A 20,971-nucleotide genomic window follows, 5' to 3' on the forward strand; every position below is an offset into this window, starting at 1 on the left:
CGCTTCGTTTGAATTCCGTCCCATAGGAAGAACGTGGCAAATCCTGGCGAGGTGGCACATTTCGGGTGGGACGCATAGATTTTCGCCTCCTCTTTCTGTGCCAAGCAAATCAACGATAAAAAGGCCATCGGATGACATTCTTTTCGCGGGTTGTGACGGTTTTGCGGTTTGCCAGTGCCGAAGGCATTGTTGAGGTTTCACAAACAATGACTTTCGGTGGCTAACTGCCTGACGATGCTTAAATTTGACAAAATTGTGTGTGTGTGAGAGTGTTTTTTTTCGTAGAAAAATGTTTTTGTGTACTTCCCGTGCTAGGTAACCGAATGCTTTGTTTAGTCAGGTGGGTGGGGAAATTGTTTAGCGGCAGTTTTAAATTATGTCGCCATAATTAATTGATGCTGTCCAAAATGGTTTCGATCGAATGAGAGAAAATGAGGAAAGAATGAGAAGTTTTGATTGCAAGTAAATCATTTATGAATTCCTTTCGTTTCATGAACGTTGTATGTCCTACAGCTAAACAAGCAATTGCTTGTTCGTTTGAATCAACTGTTGATAAATTACGGAATTAATTCATTTTTTCAACAAATTATGAAGATAGTAGGGCTTCGCATACTAATAGATAAGTGTTCTGTTAACATTTCAATTTCGAATTGCTAAAAATTGTCAACAAAAATGGAAACACTTGAATATCCTCAATTGTTTACTTTTGCAAATCGAAAAAAACAGAAAAATTGAATAGTCTCTATAGTACTCCCAAGGACTGAATTTATATCGTGATTGAGGAAGGTAAGTCATGTAGGGATGTAGGTATATTAGTTTCATTTCATATTTTTATAGTGAGTCAACTAAACATTGGCAATTGGAGAAGATTTATTGAACAGCAGGATTTGCTTGAAATACTTTCTGCGACAATATTCAATCATTAGTGTAACATTGAAGAAAATGCGAAAGATTTAACAAAGGCTAAAATAGAACAATTTTTCGGATGCTGTAGTGTCACCACTTACAGAGTATGTGATAAACGACGCCATTTCTGCACGGCAGTACCAGGTTTCAAATTCCATCCGGACCGTCCCTTTTAGCACAGGGGTTCCGGCTACTTGGTAAAACAAATCTGATAAGCCAGAAATGACCGGCCTGACGTGTAAGGTCTTTAACTCAAGAAAAAGAAAAAGTTTCACTAAATAGAAAAGAAAACGCTAATATTAAAACAACGACAAAATGTTTTATTGAAGTTTCTGGGGAAATTATAAGAAAAAAATGTTTTTTTTTTCCAAAAATTGTTATAAAAAAGCTTTGCTTTGAGGAATGGGGCATTTTCGCAATTCCTTCTATTTTTTTTTGTAATTTTTCATGCAACGAATAAAGTTTATTGTACACATGAACTTTACTCCTTTGTTGTTGAAAATTGATAGATCAAATAAAATAATATGTATGCATATGAATTGCACACGTTATATGCGTGTGTCTAACCAAGCCCATCCACTGGCCAGTGTCAAGTGCAATTTGTTTTGTTTTCACATTCGGTTGCACTCGAAAGCAAACTGCCACTTCTCAGACACACCTTCCATTGCATAAGAACACTCTCAACATCGGCACAAGAGAACAAGCTGGGAGGAAGTCACCAGGCAGAATCTTTGATATGAACAGGTGAGCTACCTGTGTACCAGACCAGACCTGGTAGTACAAATCATGCTCGCAAGAGCTGGTTTCGGCATATTTGGTCATAAATAATGATGTACCTCTGCGCCTCGCCTGTTCATATTTCCTCGGAAACTGATTTAACCTATGGCAAATCTCGAAAACACACTTATATGCACGCATTGAGGGTCGGTAAACGAGCAGTGAAGCTACCTTTTGTGTTTTTGTGCTGAATAAATAATTATGCCAGGTCTAGAGCGTAGAAGCATTTGCATAGGCACTGGCTTAGTTTGATTGTTCTCGGTTTTGTGGAGCTGGACCGGGAGGCATCTTGGGGGGGTGTAGACGTCGGGAAAGATAATCTAAGGCTCGGATGGCAGAAAGAGCATGCAGTCGATGTTTGTTGCATCCAGTGCTTCTGGAAGTGACTCGAACTCTACAACAGGACCATTTTCGATGGCATAACTTAAGCAAGAAGACCATTCTTACGTTAAGATTCATTTAAGAGCATGATTCCAAAACCATCCCACTGGACCATTCCGGAGCGGTAGGATAATTTTTCACAGAAAGCGTTGAGTTGGAACTGTTGTGCATCTGCAAGTCATCGTATGCGTCCGATGCTAGTTTGCAAAAGCGATGGGAAAACTTAATGAAAACAATCTCCGATAATGGTTTGCTAGCGGTAGCTGAAGCATTTTACATTAAGTTCCACCCGGGGTGACTGGTGCACCAAGCAGCAAAAGGTGTCAACTTTCCGGCTAAGAGGATCCTAATGTTTTGAGGCAGACGGGAAGCTCGGAAGGAATGCATTTCATAAAACATAATAGCTTCAATTATTGTACGCTCAATGACAGGTGTTTGGGGCCCGGGCAAGAGTCCCGGCCATTGTGCAAGTTTTAATTTATGATTTAATAAGTGTAATTAAAACTGTCAGCCAATAAACGGAGCAATGATTTATGGCACAGTGCTGGTGAAATGCAACAATGCGTCCGCTGCTTATTAGGACGTGTGTAGTGGCTGTGTACGCTCACTGTGGGTATTTCGGTTCGTTTTTCAAATGATGCTGTTAAGCTTTCTTTGGGTTGGGAACTAGGTAGAAGGAAAGCATTGCTCGTGGCAGCTGCCGGGTGAGTTGGTTATGATTTCCGAGGTTTTGACAATAAACAAAAACGTGACACAGTCTCGCCTAAGACTAATGCACGTGTGCCGATTACGAATGACTACTTATGGTGTTTCGTTAAGCTTACCACACGCCAAAAACACGTTAAACATGGTGTTATACTCACTGTAAAGTCTAATTGTTCCATCCGTTTCGCCACGGGGATTCTTGGCAACACACTTGTACGTTCCGTAGTCCGTCTGCTGTATGTTGTAAATGTGCAGACGCATGTGCGTCTTGTAGATTGGCATTCCTACATTCGACTCAGTTCTTGGGTGTTGGAATGTAGAAGTGAAAGATAACAATAAACATTAGCTAGTAATAGGAACAGCACGGGTAAGATGCGACTATTGCAAAAGTACCATATGTTTCGTGAATTAAAAACCATGAACCATCGTAACTTACCTGTATTTCTTAGAGTCATGAATCATGTGACCGTCCTCTCGCGTCCAGTAGTTCAACGATGTCGGATGTGCCTCGGTGAAACATTCCAATGTCACGTTGAAATACAGTGGAACTCCAACCAACTGGTGCGGTATCCACAGCATCGGTGGAACTGAAGTGGACGATAGAAAGAGAGATGTATGCAATTTAGATGGAAAAATGCGAAGCAAGTGTAAAACAATTTATGGAGCACCATTGCTGATCGTTGTCAGAGATGAGAATGTTTGTGGAGGACATAGTTGTAAGTTAGTCCACTGATTTGTTGGTAGCATAATTCAGTGCTGAAACGGGCAGCGGGTACAACATCAATAAGCTCGCCAAGTAATGCAAAAGGTGTTGTCGCTTCAAAATGATGCGCACGTTCATCAAATGCATCAAGCTAAGAGGAAACATAACGGATGTTGTGTTCATATTTCAGATTCTTTAAAAAGTATCATTCATCCTTGTCGTGATGGTGGGTACAGATAGTGGTGGTTTTGTTTTTGGTGGTAGACAGATATACGAATAAATTGATGGCACTGTTATTTGTTATGTGATACACTTTATCGTTGATGAACATCATGTTTTTTATTTACTTTTTTATGGAAATCTTTTTGACTTGTAATCATGGAGAAAAAGCGTAGATATATCATAATCTTAATTTTTTTTGCTTTTTAAGAACGGCTAGGCTGTATCAAGAGATTTTAATTTCACTAAGATGAAAAACGTTTATTTTTAAATTGATTTAAAAAAAACTAATACAAAACAATAGTGCTCTATTAACTTGTTAAGCACCTCGTTAAACGGAAGCTAATTGGCTTTGACAAGTCTATAAAAAGTTCGGCAACATGTCACCCAACACTAGTGATCCCGCATAATAGTGCTTAATAAAGCGTGATGATTGATTAATTGCAATTTCCGCTTCCCATCTCCCCGAGCTATAACGCCGAATGTGTCAATTAGTAATCGAAGCTCCAATCAAAATGGTTAACTTCCGGTTCGTGCCCAACCGGTTCACAATTTATGCGATACCAGGTGGTAGCTTCAGGCGTGGTTCATGCCGACAATTTAAATGCTCTGTACCATGACTCGTATGAACTTATGCGAGTGAGATTATTCGGCTGTGGTTGATACCGTTAATCATACGGGAATGTGGTGAAAAAGATCGTGAAATGAACCACCAGCTAGGGAAAATGCTCGCTTATGAAATGAGCTTCCGGATGGAGATTTTTCTATTTTTTGTGATGCTACACTTTTATTTTGTAGAAAATAAGAAAGTGAACATGAGTTTGTGAGCTTCTTTTCCGCTTTTTTTTGCTGTCCCCAAAGGCCCTGTCCACAGTCAATTCCATGGTTGATGGTTCGGCAGTATGCTGGAGGTTGTGCTTGCGGTAGTCGAATGAATGAATTTTTAATGCCATCCACGTATTTTATTACTTCCGAAGGGGGAACGAAGAGATGGTCTCGGCGGATCCGGGACTGTGTGATGTAAAAACGGAAAACTCCCCCCAAACTCGTATTTTTGCACCTCATTCGTTAAGGGTTAAGGGCAGCAAGGATTTAGCGGCGGTGGAAGCTGAGCACAGCGAGATGTGACAGTGTGTACATGTACCAAAGGACATGATGCCATGGGACACGGATGGGAGCGTAGACAGTAAAAAATATTTTCAAATAAAATCGAGTAAAAACTTGTTAAAGTATTCGGTCGTTTTTATTTGGCGCCATCGGCGGAACGTTTTTCGTGTATTCTTTATCATTTTTTTCCATTGGATTAGCACTTGTACATTGTCACCTGCAGGCACATTCAATGGCACTATTGTACAGAAGTATTCTCTAGGTACTATTTGAGAGGATAGTACAGAAAATTTAAATTCAGCATAAATTCACTTCCTGTTCCAGATATGGCAAATATAAACATCTTCCTTATATGAGATATTCAAAAGAAAAAAAAACATTTTTGGCAGAATAGCAAGACATGTGTAGAAAGAATCCAACCGTTTAGTGAATTAAAATCTGTTCATTTGTTTGTATTACCGTGTTCACAGATTTGTCTTTCCACAGCAATAGCATGATACCACGTCGAATCACGAGGCTCACCTAAGTGCAAAAACAAAAAAAACCACTTGCAACAGTTCTCAAATGAAACACGGTCATAAAGTGGGTGGTAGAATCGTAGCAAACGGTTTTAAAACGTTTTTGCTTGGACTGATATTTGTCTTTACCAATGGACAAAGGGGTTGATTGCATAGAGGACGTAAATGGAAATTGAATTTAAATAAATCCACCTAACCAGTGCCGGATTGTAGGCGTTCGATGGAACGAACCAGTGTCGTGATACAAATTCCACCCGTAGTAGTGTTGATAGTCTGCAAGTCTCTCCAGACATCGCCATATGGTGAAATGGCAGGTATCTAGGGACACGGACCATAGCTATGGCTAGTCCTGTACAGTATGTCATGTAGACGATCATGAAGTGAAAGGTTAAATCTGGTGTCGAGTGGCTTTAGGAAGGTGAGCTGATACGGTTGAATTGATTGGAATGTTAATAGCAATTCGTAGCAGGAGTACACTGATTCCACAGTTGATTCATTGATTCCTGTCGATTAGGTGATGAAAAGGGTTTTTTTACTATTGACTTTTAATGTTAGCAATGCATTTGTATTTCTTCTTTTTGTTTCTTTTTTACTTAGTTAAAAATATGTAAATTTTATTTCAAATACTAAAATGCATATAAAGCGATTACGTTAAAAACATTCGTTGGAAATAAAGAAACAAAAAAATAAAATATTAACAAGCTAACACTCCACAATTTACCTTTTCAGAAACAAGATAAGTGTGTTAACAATAAAAATGGTCATTCCATATGAACGCCACATAATCGATTTCCACTATCTCATGCATGTCAATTAGTGGAAAAAGTGATGAGAACTGTTATCCTAATCAAATGTGTTGGGATAGAGAGAAAGGAAAAGAACTTATTCAATAGCCAAATAGGACACTGTAAAACACTGCCGGACATAAAATATTCTTACAGACGTTGGAAAGATAATTGTACACATTTGAAATTGTCTGACCGATATGGAAAATCGGGAATATTTTTTTACAGTAAATCCCACAATTAGTTTTTTCTAATGGTTCTATCGGAATAGTTTTATACAATTTTTCGTACTTATTTTTTTCAGTTTTTCTCATGGATATTTATGATATGTCTAATAATTTAAGGTAATAACATGTTATTTGTAACAACAAACTTCAAAAAATGGGCATTTAAATTGAATGATTTAAGATATGGTTCATAATTGAAAACATTTTTATATATTCTTATCTTTTACTAAACCGATTTTACACGTCCACTAGTACATACTGCTTTACAGTTTAAGCATTTATTTTTTTATTTTTCTAGGCTTTATTTGTATACGTCATTTCCAAGGTGTGTCATTTAGGAATAATATTTGGGGTTACCCCAAATTAGCTTAAGGTTCATCATTCCATCAATCAGTAAACATTCATGTGCTCTTTGTGTGTAGCGTACTGTGCTACACTAAACACGTGGAAATAGATTAGAAAATAGTTGCCCTTGCCTGGCAGCTGTAGAGAAATAAACGCTGCTGATCGACACCGGTCTAAGGCACAATCGTTATTCGGCAGCAGTATACTACGGTGGGCAGAGTGCCAGAGAATCCAATGCAAAACGAACAGAAAAGAGCACTTGGACACAATCGATATAAGGTATAGTTGCATGGTTAGGTTAGTTATGGGAACAGGCTGAAACAGGCTAGTATGAAGGATAAAGCTTAAGCCTGACAGCGCAACTGAGCGAATGTTGAACGTGTACGATGGGAAGCGATTTTTCGCTTAAACCTCTCTAAAGATAGATGGATCGCTCGATTCGGAAACAGGTGCGTCGAATGGCAACCAGCCATCAGGTTTGAATCCTTCACACCCTCGACGCGTCCGTTCTACACCAGGATTCTACGGCATGACTGTGACGTAGTGGTTGTAGTATTCGCCAACCGACACATTTCAATGAGGAATGCGACCGCAGAACGTACGCCCGTATCGGTCGTACCGTCACGCCACGAGATCCACATCCAAATGGAACTCCTACCAGACACGGTTTGAACGCGTGTGGTGTGGAGTTTTGTTTTTAACCTCCACCTCCAAATGGTGCCGAAAGCCGTGAGTGGTGAAGTTGATGGGAGGCAGAAGCCGTTGAGTGCTTTAATGGCTTGTTGGCTTAAGGCCTGTTTGAGAATTTTCGCAATGTTCGGAGGATAAATCAAGCTCCTTCATTCGTCAAGCTGATGAGCCGTGCATGGTGTAAGGTGATGCACGTCTAGTGCGAAATACGGCAAGTAATCGAAAGAGTACTTTTTATGTTGTTTTTCTGTTCAGACACAAATCCTCAACTGTGGCACGATATTCAAATTAGGCTTTTGGGTTTAGAACACAGAACACCGTGTCTATTGTTTATACGACTTTCAACACTTGCCGTACTTTTTATGTCTTAGAACGTTGTTATTTTGTAAATCTCGAGTAAAGTTTTTTGGGTTTGTTATCTTTTATCTATTGTGAAGCTAAGTGCCCTTTTTATTAGTTAATATAAGTATATTTTTACCTCAAATAATTTATAAATACATGTACGATTGTATACAAAATTACAACTTTAAATATTAATTGCAGGCAAATCCTTTGATAAGCGAAGTACAAAAAAAAACTTCAAACAGAACGAAGAAATATTATTGCACGTTTGTGTTGTGCACTGCAAGTTTCTATCCTCCTCCATTACTACGAATGATGTAAACGAAATTTAAAATAAAACGCTCTACAAGATTCCGGACATGTTTTATGTTTCGTAGATGTGTTCTGTGTTTTTTTTTTCGCTCTCTTTGCCTTTAGGTTTACGTTAAAGTTCATGCAATTTCTTATCCCACTTGCCCTTTTCTATTCATTTTCCCTCCGTAATGGTTGGTGTTAAAAAAAACTTTCCACTGGCTGGTTTTGCTTGTGGATATCCAAAACTTCAGAAATCAACGGTTTCTTCAGATCTGCCTCCAAAGGCAAGCATGTTCATAAATATTTTATTGCTTCCTCGTCTCTTGCCGTGCGACCGAGAGCTTTCGGAAATTGCTGAATCTTTTCATTGCGTTCATTCTGGAAGATGTAGAATTTCGACGCTGTCCAACAACCACAGCTTGAGCAAATAGGATCTCTTCAAAAGTTGGATTTTTTCTTCCCTGCAGCGCAAAAACTTCATCCTCTCCTGCAAATCCCCGAGCAAAGATGACGATGGGGACGGTTTACTGTGTACACGGTGGCTGTGTTTCTCTCTTGATGGGAATTCAATTTGTTGGGCGTGATGATGGTTGAGTAAGGGCATGTTCGAAAAGATCCACACTAAGAAGGACAGTCTTGCAACGAAAATCGGACAAAATAGAAGGGAGAAGTACTCGTCCAGGATGCTCCCCAGCGGAGATGAGGGAAAGCGTGTGTTGCGAACCCTCTGGGGTCATCAAATCAGTGGGAAACGGAATCACTCGATGTGCCGAACCGAAATCCTTCGTTATCTTCAAGGATGGAGTCTGCCTCTGTTCAAGCCGTTTACGAGCGAGGAAACGCTTTAAGTGGCCACATCATCAACACTTTACGGTTCAGCGGTTGTGTATACCCGGAATCCTTCCCCCAGGGCTGGCCTCTTTGGGTTTGTGGTTTTGTGGTAGTAAAATGGGCGCCTTTATAGCATTATTAAATCGATGACGATTTGATTTTCATGAGACACTTACAAGCCTATCGGATTGTGCCTTAATTGTGAAAACGTCTGGTTCGCTGAGTTCGAGCATCGTAAATATGTTTGGATGAGCAAGAAGAACATTCTTCGTATGTCTCGAAACGGGAAACACGGAAAATTGTTCTTAAACTAGGTTAACAGTATTAGTTCTTCCCATTGTCAAAAACAGGCTGTGCGAAAACGTGGCGTTTGGAGCAAAACGAACACTAGCAGCAATTATGCACACAAAATAATCCAATGGAAATGGATGCCCCGGAGCTTGGGGAAAGAATTCGTCCATTCGTTAAGAACTGATGAAATATAAAGACTCTCGCATGTTGCCGTGCTGTATGGATGCTGTAAGAAAATCAGCAAAAAGAACAAGTTGAACATAACATAAAATAGCTCTTCCGTAGAAACAACGCAAGAGAACCGCGGCAAGACATCCGAACTGTACCGGAAGGTATAATCGTGATTTTTCCGCGATCTCGTCTGTTTGGAAACTTAGTTTCATTTTTGCTACGGATGCCTTCCGGAAATGGGAAACTTTTAGCATAATTGGAGTTTTATGCCGAGTGCCACTTATTTCATTTAGCATTGTTTTAAGAATAATCGGTACGATTTCTTGCCTCCACTGTTGCTGGTGCTTTTGTGCAACTGTTCATGTTTGGACATTTCAGCGAAAAGAAAGTCGAAAATGCACTAGTATGAATAGTACATAGAGGTTACGGAATTTAAAATACGCTCAACTTGATGAATATTTGAAATTGTGAAATTGAAAACGAAACGTATTGTAAGACATACGAGAATTGATGGTTTAGTTTTAATCAGCAATGTTTTTACTGGCGAAGCCGATACAGTGTTACTAAAGCAGATTTACAAGTTCGAATAAATTAAAGATAACACATTTGAAAAACAAAACTATTTTAAGTTGCTCTTTTTAAGATTTAATGGATATTTTTATGAGTGTTGCATTTTATACATAGAGTTGTTTTATTTAAAAAAAAGGGATCTTTCACAAACATTAAATTTTAACAAAAAAATTTCATTTTACAGTAGTTTTTTTTCTTTTGACTACTAAATTTCGTTCAATTTTTAGTTATTAAATTTTTAGTCTTCATCTTTAATATGCACTATTGGAAGACATTTCTGTATAAATGGATTGTTAAAAATAAATAATACAAGTGCAGATATGTTTTTAAAGTTTTTTATGTTTGAGAGTTTATAATTAAAAATTTCTTTAAATAGATATTTTTACAAATATTCTTATTTATTACAACGTACTGCTATAATTTGAAGTGTGAAAATCGCTATTTTTTTCCACACACTCCTGTTTGATTAATAAACAATTTGAATGCATGCGTTTAAGTCCGTAACACAGAAAGCGTATTTTTTTCTTTGAAAACCCATAACATGAGTTGGCTCTTTCGTAGAAGGAAGAATAAATGAAGATATTACCACATGAATTCTTACGTGACGTCAAGATCCTTAAAGCAACGGTCCTACCAAATGGATAAATCTGTCTGTCCATCTACGTAGAGTGGTGCAGTATGTATTAAATACAAGATTAAAGAATTTTCAACGCTCAATACTACCGTAAGTTCAGATTAAAGGAAAAATCAACCGCAAGCAGTAAGACGATGTGTTGCGCAAATACATACTTTTGAGGCAAACTTTACCGACCCGGGGTAGCAGATGGTCCGTGTGACCTGCTTGCTTGGGTCGAACAAACAGCCTCAAGGAAAGGATGGTGATGATGGTTGAGTTTTGTTTCACGGTAGCACACAGCCATCTTTCAGTGGTGCAAGCATCACAGTAAAAGCAAAAGATGAATCAGAAAGTGTGGCAGAAAACTTTACATCTAAATGCTAATATTTCCGGTGTGTCACAGCGGTGTTTCGTTCATGCTGGTATATCGGCCGATTGGTCTGATGTGGTCGGAAACCTCAGACATTGACACCAAGTTGTCAGCAGTCGCGCTACAACGCAATCCGGCAAGGGGCGTGGAAATGTGGCAAGAAAAAATTCTTAATTTATATTCAATCATATTCCCATGGTGCGTTCCTACACCGAACGGTCGTTGCCGACATGTTGCTCGGAAGTGGAAAGTTACTTTCGGAAGTATTCCCAATCCCAACTGCGAACCAAGCGAGAAACATTCCCACTCCCGTTGGTAGCTGATTTTCGATGTGCTTGCTGCATAATTTGCTTTTAATAAAATTGTTAACAAACATAGATCGGGGACTGCCGATGATGAAACTGGCAACGGCACGATTGGAGCACTGTGTGGTTACGCTGTGCGATGGCGGGATATTGGTGTGAATGTGTTTAGCTTTCTCTCACTTTTCCACCGGAACAAAAAGCAAGGAAGGAAGGAAGGAAGGAAGGAAAACATAAAACACTTTCGGGCACCACTTTGTCCCTGCGAAGGACAGTCGATCCCTTAAATCGTGCCCGACGGTGCTAGAAATGGGTCGTATTCAAATTTGCAAACACTTGTCTTACGGGCGAATCGGGGACACCTTCGGGATGTTTTGTCGGTACTGTTTGCTCAACAGTTGGTCGGTCGACGGGGTGATCGTTTTGTACGAGTGCTATAACTGTTTGCCAGGTCATGGCTTATGCAATCGGGCGTCGAGTGCTATTGAACAATTTCCTCTACTGTCCCTCGGGGGTTGGTTTGTTTGATTGCATACAGTTGTTGGTGGCGTTTGCTCACTTGTTGCATGGTTGATGTTTACTCACGGGTTTGGCATGATGTTGGCATATTGTCACCATGGAAAAGAAACCGTTCGGTTGGCCAAACGCCTGAGTATTTATGGAAAACGTATGGTTTTGATAGGCAAATGTTTTCCTATGATTTATTTAGTCAAGGACTCTCATGGGTTATCACATACGAGGCATCAAACATGCTTAATTGAATTCGAATTATTTATTTACTGCTCTTTTAACGATACTTCCGAACCCAAGCCACCATTGTTGAATGGAGATTAAATTTTAATATAATGCACATAGTTGACGGAGACACAGGTGAACTTTATACGGTAATGAACTTATAAATTCTTTGGTTGTATATGATAATACCATTATCATGATGTCTATTGTTCAAATTATTTAAATAATATCATATTAAATAGTAAACGAAATCCTTTGTATTGTGGTTAAGCTGAATCATAAAGCATTTTTTACAGAATTTACAGAACTTACATATAAAGGTATGTAAGTATTAAACAATGCAATTTTGTTGTTCTCATTTTGATTCAAATCCATTAAAAAGAATTGTTTTAAATCGATTTGCTTTACTTTCTGTTTTTTTTCATTCATGCTTTTACAGTGTTCATTCATGCTGCAAGAAAAGAACCATTTATCATTTCACTTTATCGTTACCAATTGTGGGCTGTCACTTTCGATTTGGTTCATTTATGGATATCAGGGGCTTTTCTTCTTTCGCACAAAAAAAAGATAAAAAAAGGAATCACACAACACACAAACAAATGATTTTTATCGTTGGTCCATAAAACTGTTTGACAAAAATCCACTTTTCAAGCCACAAAAATCTTCCCCACCGCTTTTCTCATCATAACGAAAAGCCACAAGCTTTCCTCATGCTTCTCTATAGTTTTTTTTTGTTGCTATCTTCCCAATGGTTTTAGCGACCCTCTCTTCCGCACGTTATGGTGGTTGGAATACAAAAAAAAAACGGGGGAAACACAACTACCGGAACCTCAAACCACCATAACGTTCAAAGCCGACATAAAAACCGTCAACCAAAGTGGCAAAATCATGGTTATTGCGCCCGCCACAGACGATTCCAGCTTGGCAAGAAACATCCGTGTTCTTGGTTTTTTTTTCTTCGTTATCAACACTTTTCCTCCAAAAAAGTTCATGCTTTTGCGGGCAGGAAGTAGTAACTGGTTGTTGGTGTGTCGTACGTTGGGGTTCTGAGAAGTGGTGGCATATTCTTTGGATTTCTTCGCCACTAGTGCGTTGGCTTTCGAGCGTCGTGCTGTCGGCATGTTGAAGCTAATCCAGATGTATAGGAACGAGCATGTTGTGTCGGGTAGTTGTGCTAAGAGCATCGGAAAAGAGCCAGTCTCGCACCCTTAGGAAGGTTAGCTTCGGAATACATCTGCCTTGAACCCGTCACCCGGCACCATGCTGGATCCTATTCTGCAACAACTTCTACCGACTGTTTTTAAGTACATAAAATGTCATAATATATTTGCACTCTGGGTTTTGGAGATTTCACGCTCGCTAGTAGACACAGTCGGTAGTGGATAACGATCAGGGTAGGTTTACTTTTGGCGGTGACGATCTGTATGTGTGCCTGTATGTGATTGTAAACATAAACACACGTTCCGCTTTCGCTGAAAGCAAAGCCCCTCACACTTGACAGACAGAGTCGAGGCAGACAGTCCGGGCAGACAGACAGATCTGGGATGTTGATGGTGACTTCCTTAGCACAACGAGCGACGGCTAAGTAAGGACGACGTTGACAGGAGGGATTGTGTTGAATGAAGTTATGACGGGATGGGACAAATATGAGTCAATTTTCGGCCTTGGAGTGGTTGAAGTTCTCTTCAAGAAGAGATGCGCACTTGCCGTAGAGAATGAGTACTTGAGATATTGTTTCGGGATTAGGGCAAAGTTTTGAATAATTGCTCAAACACTTTGGCACGCTTCGGGGGCGTGATTAATCTGTTGAATGTATTAGCATTAGAAAGCCAGCAAGTTGTATCAGCATAATGGAAGTCTAATTTATGTACCTTAGGGGTACGCATTCGCTTTATTCTAGTTTTTTGGGAAACCGAACAGTTGTGCGTTCTATATTAATCTTCAATTTTAGTATTCATCCGTTGATAAAGCATGTCAACGTTTTTATTGTGTTTAGCGTCATGTTTTGTTTTCCATTTGAGCAGGTTTTCATGTGCTTTTATTTTACAAATATAAAACAAATATAAAACTATGACTCAACTGTAGTCTTAACAGTTATTGGAGTCATTGTAATGGCCAATCTCTCATACAAACCAGTTATACAGCTTCCATCGTTGATAAGCTAACTTTTTTCCCAAATGCATAGTTGATGATCGCGGGATAGAACTTGATTATGTGCGGGTTCTTCCTTCATTCATTATTTCTTCAGATGTTAGCTAACGCTAACTAGGAATGTAATTAAGGGCACAGTTTGATTGGATTTGATTGCAGGAGCGCTTTCTTTAGTGATAATGAGCGTCTTCCTTGAATGGTGAAGGCAAGCTAGCTAATGGGTGGTGTGCCAGAATCTTCTAATTAAATCAACCCTATTGCCATCCGTGCGCTTATAGTATAGGTAGGTGAATATTATTTACGTTAGCTTCACACTTGGGCCTCGGGAATAAAGTTCCGTGTTCCGTCATGTGCCCTGGTGACTAAATGGGAATCTCATATTGGAATCTACGCACGTAGCACGTTCGTGGAAAAAAAGTTTGCCCACCAAGGGAAATTTGCCCTTGCCAAAGGCTTAAGTCCGTGACGAGCTACATCTTTTTGTGGATGCTGGAATGCTGGACAAGATGGAGTTTGCTACTGCAAGAAATCCCTTTTTGTTGAAACATTAAGCAAAACTCTTTTCATCTGTGGGATGTGCTGTAGTGTAGAAGGAAAGCCGAACGAAAGCGCTCAAAAACATCACTTCGAGGGTGCAGAACATTGTCCAACATTTTTACCGCACGGCCATTGTCTCGCCTGTGTCATCGGTCGAGAGTGCGAGAGAAAGCTACTGCAATTCATTGCGGAATTTCCATGACCATAGCAATCGGAACCATCAAGCCTCCCATGGGGTTTGAATTGTCTGTTTTCCCAGCAGTAGAGCACGAGGCGTTTTCACTGCTTTCAACAAGGCCACCACCATCACCAGCACCACCACCACCTGGCAGTTTCTACACAGTGTTGATTTTATGACTAGCATTAAAATTATTATGCGATTCATTTTACGATTATGTCTACATCGTGCAAACATTTTCGTGGTCGGATTTCGGTGTTTTCACCCTGGCTGGGATAATGATGAGGGATGAAGGCGTGCAGCTAACAAATTTTACATTTGTTTTTGGTCAAACTGTGCCTCCCGAACAATCGCTCCCGCCAACGTGATGTCCTGTGGGAGATGGGGCCTGGAAACTCGTTCCTTAATTTTACACCACTCAAACATTCGCAACCGCGTAGATGTTGCGAGTGGTCGGAATGGATTGGGAATGGGCTCCACCGGCTTGTTGAAAGTTGTTTTTACTCCCTCGCCGGAAGCTTCCTCGGGTTTGCCGGTTTTGACTTTCCCGTTTTTGGAGCGGGGGATGGTTCGTTGTTCCAGGCATACAAAAACGAGAATCAGAAAGGTAGGGATTTTTCCGACACATCACCACAAGGTATGGCGTGTGGACAAGCGAGACTAGAGAGCGGTAAACAGTTTGCCCGGACGGTGAAACGAGTTAGCCAGAACCAAATGGAACAAATTATTGTAACGGCCATTATGTAAATTGAGGCTTAGACAGTTCGCGCTTACGACTTTGTCTGCCACTCTTTTTGGGAGCCACTTTAGAGACCATTGCGATGGAATGATGGGCGTTTTCCGCGTTAGAACTTTGCCTTCGCGAGCTGCTCGGCCAGTTGTTGCTGGTCGGTAAAGAAGGTAATTAGTTAAGCCGATTTCTAGATAGCACAGTCATTTGGTGGTCGGTGGAAAATCTGTACCAACAGTTAATGGTTGGTGTTTAGAGCCAGTATTGTTTTTTGCATCCCAAAGTGCCAATAATCTGGTGCTGTCGTATTACACCGAAAGGGGGACTTTTTGAACGACATTAATCTTTAATATCATTTTGTTAAGAGGTGGCAAAAAATGCAACAGAAGTTGTTATACTCAGCAGATCATTGTGATCTTAAATTGTTGACATAAAGTAGTGTCAGGGTGAGGATGTTGGAATCGAGAATAAGGTGATAATTATTCTGTTTTGAATGGGTTGCAGTGGACGATATTAAATATCTCGATATTAAAAAAAAAAGTTAGTGATATTTAACGATATTTTAAAAAGTTTAAAGTGCTGTAATATACAGTGATGTAGTAATTAAATATTGTCAATGAATTTCTCCAATTTTAACTGGGAGTCTGGGTGAAGAAAATTATTGTAGGATTATAATTGTAGAGCCTGCGAGAACCTGCGAGAACTTGGGGTATATTAGAATATTAGGAATAATAACTTGGTTATTGTTGTACTATTGTTAAATGAACTAAACTTAGGTTAGGAATACAACTTTTCTAATTCTTGTGTTTTGAAAATACAGTCGACTCTCCTACAACGTCTTTAATCCGTTCCAGTGTTTTAGTCGTAATACCAAAAACTCCTTATAAGGTCCATCCTTTTCAAAATAATGGTCATGCAAAGCACTTAGAAATTAAACATTCAATATTAATTCATAGCTACTGCAAGTTTCAGCTTCGACACCCAACAGCAAAAAAGAGTTCTTGTTCCAGACCCAAATGTTTTACTAAATTAAGCTCGTTAAAAAGGGAATTTTAACAGCATTGAGATTTACTATTTTTGCTAATAAAAAATTAATTAAAGGGGTTATAAGTAACTAACTAAGTAACTCGTTATAAGTAACTTGAATTTATAACAAAATATTTGAACAAAATTTTGCCTTACTATAACAGGTCACAATGGATGAAACCATTGCTGTTCTAATAATGTCAAAATGTATACACACATCAAGCTTTCGTGCCTTAAATTTCGATAGCTTAAGTACATGCACGGGACATAAACATAAGACACTCTTTTAGTATATAGAGCGTATATTTATCTGTTATAAATTCTTCATCTTATTCAACCTGGGATCAAAGTACCATCAAACGGATGGTAATACATCACAACCATCTTTGCAATTCATTGTGGCGGACATCATCTTAGCGACGGCGATTGACGACGTTTGAAGTGCCATTTAATGGGCAGCATCAAAGCAGCACTAACCGAGATGTGGTCAGCTGCTGCGTTGGGTTCGCTAGCCTAATCTTGCCATATTTGTACAAGCGTACTTGAGCAGCATCCTAAGCAGGTCGTTCGACCCTCGACCTTCCTTGGGGCTAAACGTTGTTCCGGTGAATGAGTTGGTTTGGGTCATCTGAGCTCGGCTGGCCATCAGTAAATGATGATTGTCTTCATTAGCAATAATCGTTATCCCACCGGTAGAGGATATGCTGCATCATCAATTATGTTGCCGGAGGATGTCGATTGGCTCCTGATCCTGAGCGGGCCTGTACATTGGCCTGTATGCGGGGAACAAGAGGCATGAGATAGTGTTCGGGAAAGAACCTTGCCAGTAGTAGCCAGGCTACAACATCCCATCCATGTGAGCATCATGGACGTGCTAGAAGCCAACCGAGACACTGTAGGGGTAATTTTCGACACCATTTAACAGGTTGACTACACGATCAATGCCGGTCAACCTTTAACCGTAGACATAGTTGACCAATGTGCAATCTCTATATCGGGATCATTCCAATGGGTTGAAAGCGAAAAAAATCAATTCACAACCTACCCACATGCCAATGGATGTGGTGTACGGAAGAAAAATGGCAATTTATTTGATTGCAACCTGCTTCCTGTTGGTTCTACTCTTCCTTCAATTGTACTTTTGTGTTCTTTTGCCTGAATTCTACTTACTGCTCAGGTCTCAATCAAATGTTGCCTTAAATTGTGTAATTTAGATTATTAGGCCACTGATGCTGGCAACATGATAACGGCTGCTAACCCCGCACTCGGTTGCTAAACGCAGCCGGGCATCAAATCAGCGCATGGAATACCGGAAAAGTCTATTGGCAAAATTTCTTGCCATTCTTGCTCCGTTCATGGTTGTCGTATCGTTTCCGGTCCAAATTCGTTTGTCGATATCCTTCCATGGTGGCGTAGCTAGTTCGCTAACATGTATGCCTCACGTACACCTCATCGGAAGTGTCGTACCGGGGCCAGGAAGGCCAAAAAACGCCATGAACTCGGCGCATTACTGCTCAGACAGAATGTTCAGAAAAGCCTTCCAACAATACGAAACGAAAGAATCTTCCCTGGCTAAGCAACATCGTAAGAAGACAACGGGCACTTCCTCCTTCGTTTAGTCCCTTTTGTGTCTATCCTCGGGCAGGTTTGACCGAGTAGGGTGTTGCTAACGACGGCAAACACCGCACTATGGTGCAGTTGATTTTACCTCAAATATTTATTTTTATTATTTCGTTCACACCTTCCCAATCATCCGTTCAACCGTGAATTGGACCATAGACCTAACGAAAAAAGAAACCCAGGGAATGTTCTTTTAGTCGTTAGCTTGTGGTGATGTTTGGGGCAGGAAGGAGGATTAGGGTGGCATTATTGAGTATCTTTCGTACCAATACCACGAAACAGAACTTCCACAGCAACCACTTCCACTGCGAGATTCGCATAGACGCTGGCAGTTTTGCCAAAGTGCTCCAGGGTATAGAAAATTCGGTTCCGTACCAATCCACACCAACTTAACGCTTGATCCTTTACCGTTGGGATACTTATGGTTACGGGTGTTGAAGTGTTGAAGACTTTCGTTCAAGAACATGGACAGAGGAATTTGGAATGATGTGATGTGTTGCCTGTACAGGCAGATCAATGAAGGGAGAATTTCCCCCTTATCCACTTCTTTGACGCACATGTGAAGATAGCTGCTGTAAGTTTGTGCTTGTGTGGCAACAGTAGGTAAAAAGAAAGGGAAAAGAAACGACCCCTGAGGGGAGATCCGGAACAGGATCAGCCTTCAATTCTTCAAGCAGTGTAGCTTTAATTTTTTATCCCATCATCATGTAATATTGTCCTGTTTCCGGGTTTTCCTTCGTCGTAGCTATGGTTCCGGTCGTTGGCAGCGGTTCAGCAACGCCGTCAATGAATATCGACAGTTTACTTGCAAAAGGAAGATATCGTAATTCAGGAGCTATGTTAAATTCGGCAGCCAAATCACACAAATGTAGGTTTATTCACACCAAATCTTTCCCACGGTGGCATCTTTATGGTTTGGGTGATTTTCATGTGCTTGTTTTTGTGCTTGTGTGGCAACAGTAGGTAAAAAGAAAGGGAAAAGAAACGACCCCTGAGGGGAGATCCGGAACAGGATCAGCCTTCAATTCTTCAAGCAGTGTAGCTTTAATTTTTTATCCCATCGTCATGTAATATTGTCCTGTTTCCGGGTTTTCCTTCGTCGTAGCTATGGTTCCGGTCGTTGGCAGCGGTTCAGCAACGCCGTCAATGAATATCGACAGTTTACTTGCAAAAGGAAGATATCGTAATTCAGGAGCTATGTTAAATTCGGCAGCCAAATCACACAAATGTAGGTTTATTCACACCAAATCTTTCCCACGGTGGCATCTTTATGGTTTGGGTGATTTTCATGTGCTTCGTCGCTGTTTTCGTGATCAATGCGCGCAGCTGGCAATGGGATGGTATTCGATGTCTCTGGAATCAAACCCTATACTATGCACGCGATTCGAAACATCGCCAGCAATGATTCCCATTTTTCTTCGATTTCCTTACGGAAGATTTAAATTTTTCTTTTCACATTTTCATTCCACTGACGGCGTACGTTCAAGAAGCTTTACGTAAAATTGACAGACCGAGTATTGGGTTTAGTGAAACGAGAGAGGCTTAAAGTGAAAGTGGTGACTTTAATATTGAAACGCGTTCTTGCATCGATTGAGTTGCTTTTTATGGTACCATTTAGCGTGTGTCATCCTTCACCGACGCCAAAGTTATGTGGGGTATGGGATATGGTGGATCTTTAATCATGTGTAGTTTGATTGATTAAAACCATCGATTGGAACTAGGGTAAATGCAGATGGGTTCAAAATGGTAACAGAGACATAACAATATGCGAAAGTTAAATTTATATGTTAAAAAATATTTAAAAGAAGCAAATAAAGCATACTCTATGTTGTAGTTCTGCAAGGAGGAATTACCTTGAAATGGAATGAAGGAATTAATGAAAATTAAATTAAATTTATTAAGGAAGCAAGTAAGTAAGTAAGAATAAATACAAATAAGCTTGGTTGGAATCGTCTGATATGATTAAAGCACACAACAGTCACAATAATTAGAAAGTTTTCAAAGCTCAGTTAATCCAACAACATATATGTTAAAGTAAACTGTTTACCAACGTAAATGTGAAATATTTTTAGCAGGACGATGACGTGCTGTTAAGCCAATACAAAATAGCTTCCACATGTAGTTTTATAATAATTTGCTCGAATTTTCAGTAGTGTAAGCAAAATAAATATGTATTTTTAATTAAAATCCAATGAAACCCGTTTCGGTTCTTCTTGAATGGCTAATCAATTATGTAAACACCAATATAAATGTTATCAGCAGAGGAATGGTAATTTCCACAACGTGCAATCCGACGGTTGTTGAAGAAATGAAATAACAAAAATAAAAGTAAAACCCACCATAGACGATCGGTTGCTGGAATCGCTTTCCGAACGATTGACATAAGCTACCGGGACAGCGAAATGGAAGCGCAATATAAAATTCAAATTAATCCCCGTCAAAATCACCTATCCACTCGTGGTCAGAGGACCGGCTAGCTTGTTGGCACTGTTGTGCTAACAACGTGGCTGACACCTCTAATGGTTTTAAGTAGCTGATCCATTTCCAGCTGGGAGGGAACGGCATTCCTTCACCAGCGTGGTCAACACACCCCGCACGATAGGGAAAATGGGCGATTAGTGTTTTTAATTTCCATACTTCCAGGTTCAGGATTAAGGCAACCGCATCGGAATGGAATTATTTCCGAACGGTTGTTGCTTTTTTCGTTATACTTTTTTACTTTTAACGAGGAAAATCACATTCATTTTGTGTGCTTGTTGCTTCGTTAGTTGTTTTTGTTTTGTTCCTATTTTCGAAATCGCGTTCCATGTTTTCCACAACCCCACGTTGGCTAATGCAAGGACG

The 20,971-nt window shown here is 39.9% G+C and overlaps 1 protein-coding gene across 2 annotated transcripts in view; it reads right to left on the bottom strand.

The window, feature by feature from the left end:
• LOC125766135 (lachesin-like) overlaps positions 1-20,971 on the bottom strand; it is a 51,910-nt gene that overhangs the window by 11,033 nt on the left and 19,906 nt on the right. For both annotated transcript variants that reach the window (XM_049431813.1, XM_049431812.1), the window contains exons 7-8: positions 3,206-3,356; positions 2,928-3,070 (exon numbers count right to left, since the gene is read on the bottom strand). In XM_049431813.1, coding sequence (XP_049287770.1) covers positions 2,928-3,070; positions 3,206-3,356 — 294 coding nt within the window. The remainder of the gene's footprint in view (positions 1-2,927; positions 3,071-3,205; positions 3,357-20,971) is intronic.

Source organism: Anopheles funestus, chromosome 2RL (assembly GCF_943734845.2).
Source record: "Anopheles funestus chromosome 2RL, idAnoFuneDA-416_04, whole genome shotgun sequence".
Taxonomy (NCBI): Eukaryota; Metazoa; Arthropoda; class Insecta; order Diptera; family Culicidae; genus Anopheles; species Anopheles funestus.